The 4,408-nt window shown below is 55.0% G+C and overlaps 1 protein-coding gene across 1 annotated transcript in view; it reads left to right on the top strand.

Annotated features, from left to right (window-relative positions):
- The window catches only part of ADAMTS15 (ADAM metallopeptidase with thrombospondin type 1 motif 15), a 27,311-nt gene extending 24,390 nt beyond the window's left edge, over nucleotides 1-2,921 (top strand). Inside the window, exon 8 of the mRNA XM_004714203.2 lies at nucleotides 76-2,921. Coding sequence (XP_004714260.2) covers nucleotides 76-850 — 775 coding nt within the window. The 3' untranslated portion in view covers nucleotides 851-2,921. The remainder of the gene's footprint in view (nucleotides 1-75) is intronic.
- The last annotated feature ends 1,487 nt before the right edge of the window (nucleotides 2,922-4,408 follow it).

The following is a 4,408-nucleotide window of genomic DNA, read 5'->3' as shown; positions in this document are numbered from 1 at the left end:
TTGGGGGCCATGAGGGCTCCCTGTTCTCTGTCGAGGTGTCTAACATCTCTCCCACCACCTCTTTCCCAACTCCAGGCATGGCTACAATTTTGTGGTGGCCATCCCTGCAGGTGCTTCGAGCATCGACATCCGCCAGCGGGGCTACAAGGGGCTTATTGGGGACGACAACTACCTGGCCCTGAAGAACGGCCAAGGCAAGTACCTGCTCAATGGGCACTTCGTGGTAACTGCTGTGGAGCGGGACCTGGTGGTGAAGGGCAGCCTGCTCCGGTACAGCGGAACTGCGACTGCGGTGGAGAGCCTGCAGGCGTCCCGGCCCATCCTGGAGCCACTGACTGTGGAGGTCCTGTCTGTGGGGAAGATGACCCCTCCCCGGGTGCGCTACTCTTTCTATCTGCCCAAGGAGCCTCGGGAAGATAAGTCCTCCCATCACAAGGACCTCCGGGGCTCCTCTGTTCTGCGCAACAGCGTCCTCAGCTTCTCCAACCAGGTTGAGCAGCCCGACGGCAGGCCCCCTGCTCGCTGGGTGGCGGGCAGCTGGGGGCCTTGCTCCACGAGCTGTGGTAGAGGCTCACAGACTCGGGTCGTGGACTGCCGCGCCTCCCTGGGCCAGCTCTCGGCCTCTGCCTGTGATGCAGCCCATCGGCCGGTGGTGACACGGGACTGCGGGGAGCCCTGCCCAGCTTGGGAGATTGGGGCATGGTCACCTTGCTCCAAGAGCTGTGGTAGGGGATTTAAGAGACGGCCTCTCAAGTGTGTGGGCCAGGCGGGACGACTGCTGGCTCGGGACCAGTGCAACCTGCACCGGAAGCCCCAGGAACTCGACTTCTGCATCTTGAGGCCATGCTGAACTAGACCCTCTCTGCCTCTCACTCTCTGCTCCTCACTGGTGCCACCACGTCTAGCCAATAGGAATAGTTGGCAGTGGGCAATGGCCTGGGGCCCACCCTGAAGCCACCTGCATCCAGGGACAAGGACGGTGGACCAGTCGAGAGAGTTCCACCTCCTCGTTGGCCTGGATGGGAGGCTGCTGACTTCAGTCTACCTCATGCCCACTTCCCCACGGTCTAGTGTGGGGAGGGCTGAGAGGTGTGTGCACTGGGCAGAGGCACTGAGGCCCAGATCCAGAGGGGCCAGAGGATAGGCACCTCCTAAGCAGAATTTCAGGGACCCTGACTCCCCTTCAAGGGAGGTCACAGGCTGTTGGAAGAGCCATGGCCCAGCAGCTTGGCACCCTCAGGTGGCCCCAAAGGCCCTTTGACCGTCTCTGAATAAGGCCGGATTTTACGGTGCTTTCAGCCCACTTCCCTTTCCCGACTGACATGGGGGATGAAGACCAAAGGAAAACTTGCTGGAATGGGAAGAAGCTGGTTGGAGGGGAGAGTGGGGCGAGGCATAATTGGTGCAGGGGTCCACTACCCCGCACCATGGGAAGGAAAGGGAACCCTGAGTTCTTCCTTCTACTCTCTGCCTCACTTAGAGAACCTTCTCCCCCCTCTCCTTGTCAGGACATCAGGCGTTCTATGTGGCTACCCTGCAGACCGAGGTAGAAAATCAATAGGGACCTTGTGATCTGCAAGAAGGGATCAAAGTATTAAAAGAAGATTCTGGAATTTATGAGGGGGTAGATACCTGGTCTAAGGGCCTCTGAGGAGGGATTGTGAGGGCCTGCTATCCCTGGGGCCGGGTGGAAATGGCCCTTTGGGTCCTGGGTCTGCCTTTGGGTTGCTAAGACCAGGTCTCACCTCATGAGGAGGGTCCCGTTGGTATGGCGTCTTCCTTCGGAGAGAACCCATCTCTGTATTACCTCAGAGAGCCCACACAGTGGCTACAAGCCTGCACCCATCAAGTAGAGAGAGGGAGAGGAGAGAGACCTAGGAACACCCGGCTGCCCCCGGGCTCTGCTTCAGTCTTGACAGCTTGAGGCTGTTTGGTCCTGGCACTTCATTCGGCTGCCCCAGGTCTTGGCTTTTTCAGTCAACAAATGGGGTTCCCTCTTTGCTACCTCAGGTGATGCTCTCTGGGAAGCAGACCGTGTCCCTTCCCCGCTGCTTCTGCCAGCCCACATGTCTTGCTTCTCAGACCAAGCTGCCCACCACACGGAGGGCATGCTTTTCTGTCCCCTCCACGACTAAGCCACCTTCTGGAAGCAGTTTCTCTCTTCATGGTCCTTGGAGGCAGACTTTTGGAAGCATCAAGAATAATTGGCTTGACCTGGAGACCCTTAGCCGCTCCCAATCAAGTGCTCGAAAGTGTCTTCGGAGACTTGTTCAACCAAACCCATTGCCATTGAGTTGATCTGACTCCTAGCAGCCCTACTGGACAAAGTGAAACTGCTCTTTAAGGTTCGCGAGGCTGTAAATCTGTACAGGAGTAGACAGCCTCTCATGCTTTTGACCCACCGACCTTGTAGCCCCAAACTGAAGTCACAACGCCACCAGGGTTCATAGACATGTTTGGGGATGAGCAACCAGAACATTTCATGGAGCACAAGTCTGGAGACGCTTTGGGCATTAGGGACTATTTGACCCAGCAGAATCTTTCTTGAGGGTACACGTGCCCTCACATGTAGGTGGAGCATTTCGTTCTGAGGGTAGTGTAGAAAGTTCCGGTACCACTTCCATGGAGAATTGCCATAGGTGGTACCAAAGCAAGGACTTTTCCTGGGAAAAGGGCTTCTGGCTTTTTATTTCATTTTTCCCTTCATAGTCTGGAGACCCAGGAGAGAGCTCCCACAGGAGGGCAGTAGGTATGAATTTCCCGTAGGGGAAGTAGGGAGGTGAGGAGGCCTCCCATTGATGCCAGTGAACATAAGACGGGGCCACCAGTGCAGAAATGAAGACTTGGTGGCTGACGACAGCCCTGCCCTGTGCATGGGGTGGTCCCTTCAGGAGAGGAGGGTGTGGCATGGGTGCTGTGCAGGATGGGCGGGGAGGGGGTGGTGGTGGGTGGGCATGCCTCAGTAGGGCTGACAGCCCCCTAGCAGAGCAACTCTTACTATCAGTCACTTTACAAACCATTTCAAGGGAAAACACCCAGGCTTGTTCCTGATACAAGCTAGGCCTCAATACTCTTCAGTTATGGTGACTATCCGCCTCCCCCCACCCCCTGCTTTAAAAAGAAGTGTGACACCCAGATGTCTTGGAACCTTTTGCTGATCATCAACTGTGCTCTCTAGGGCAGAGCAGAGACAAGACTCGAGGGGCAGGTATCTGGTGGTGGGATAAAAAGTTGGGGTGGTATCTCACATTAGGGAAGGAGGGGGACCTGAAGGCTCTTGGAGCTTCCTCAGTGGTGTACAGGCCAAGAAGAACTTGGGCTCAGGATTCCCTGCTTCCTTCGCCTGTTCTGTGCACTGATCAGAGGCGCCTGACCCAACCTCTTTCTTTATGGACCTTGTCATGCTGGAATGGGGACTGGAAAGAGCTAAGGACAGTTTGAGGGACCTCCATGCTCCTAGGACGTGACCTCCCCAATGCACTGGGCACTACCATCTGTGGGTCTTCCTAGCCTTCTCCTTTGAGTCGGCTTCTTTTGCATTCTATGCCCTGCAAAAGGACTGAAGAATGTGGGTGCGGGCTGCCTGTGTATACTGTGTATACCTGGGGATTGGTTGCCATGGTAAGAGCAGCCTGCTCCAAATAAAGTGGTGTCAAAAACCCGTGTCTTGCCTTTGGGACCTTATCTCATCCAGTCACTGTTTCTGCACATTTGTGGAACACTGCATGCCCCCTGCATGCCAGCCATGTGATGGTAGTTGGTATGGAAATGGCAAGGGACTGGAAGGGACTCAGCTTGAGGAAACAAGCAAACAAAAGATTAATTGTCAATTGTGGTTACATGCTAAGAAGAAAGAAATTGGAGGCCAAGTCAAAGAATGTGTGTGTGTGTGCTGTGTGTAGAGGGTAGAGTGACCAGGGAGAGACAGTCCTCCCAGAGAAAGCCGCGGCTCCCCTAAGCTCCAGGAGGAGGCCCAGTAGGCTGTCAGCTGAGGAAAGTACCTATGTGTGTAGACCCCAGCCCCCGGGCCTGTCCTGTGGTGAGAACAGGGGATGAGAATGCGACCCAGGGAAGGCCAGAGGGACCCCATCATGCAGTTATACCAGGCACCTGTCTTAAGAGGAGACACCAAGTTTCACAAGAAAAATGACATTTCAGCCAGAGAACGTGACTCATTTTCCCAGTTCCGGTTTAGTCCAATGCTTCTAACAAGTACCTAGTCTGCAAGAACAGCAGACGAGATGTCCGGCAACGTAAGTGTTGGCTTCAGATCCAAGCCCTTATCTTGGAATCTCATCTCCTGTCCACAGAGTAAGAAAGGAAAACAATTGCTGCAGAGTGGATTCTGGTGTACAGCAACCTCACGCGCGTTAGAGTCCAATTGTCCAGTTTCCCAGAAGCTGATTTT

Source organism: Echinops telfairi, unplaced genomic scaffold (assembly GCF_000313985.2).
Source record: "Echinops telfairi isolate 266 unplaced genomic scaffold, ASM31398v2 ScPeMD7_5592;HRSCAF=6446, whole genome shotgun sequence".
Taxonomy (NCBI): Eukaryota; Metazoa; Chordata; class Mammalia; order Afrosoricida; family Tenrecidae; genus Echinops; species Echinops telfairi.
This window is presented reverse-complemented; position numbering and strand designations above follow the sequence as displayed.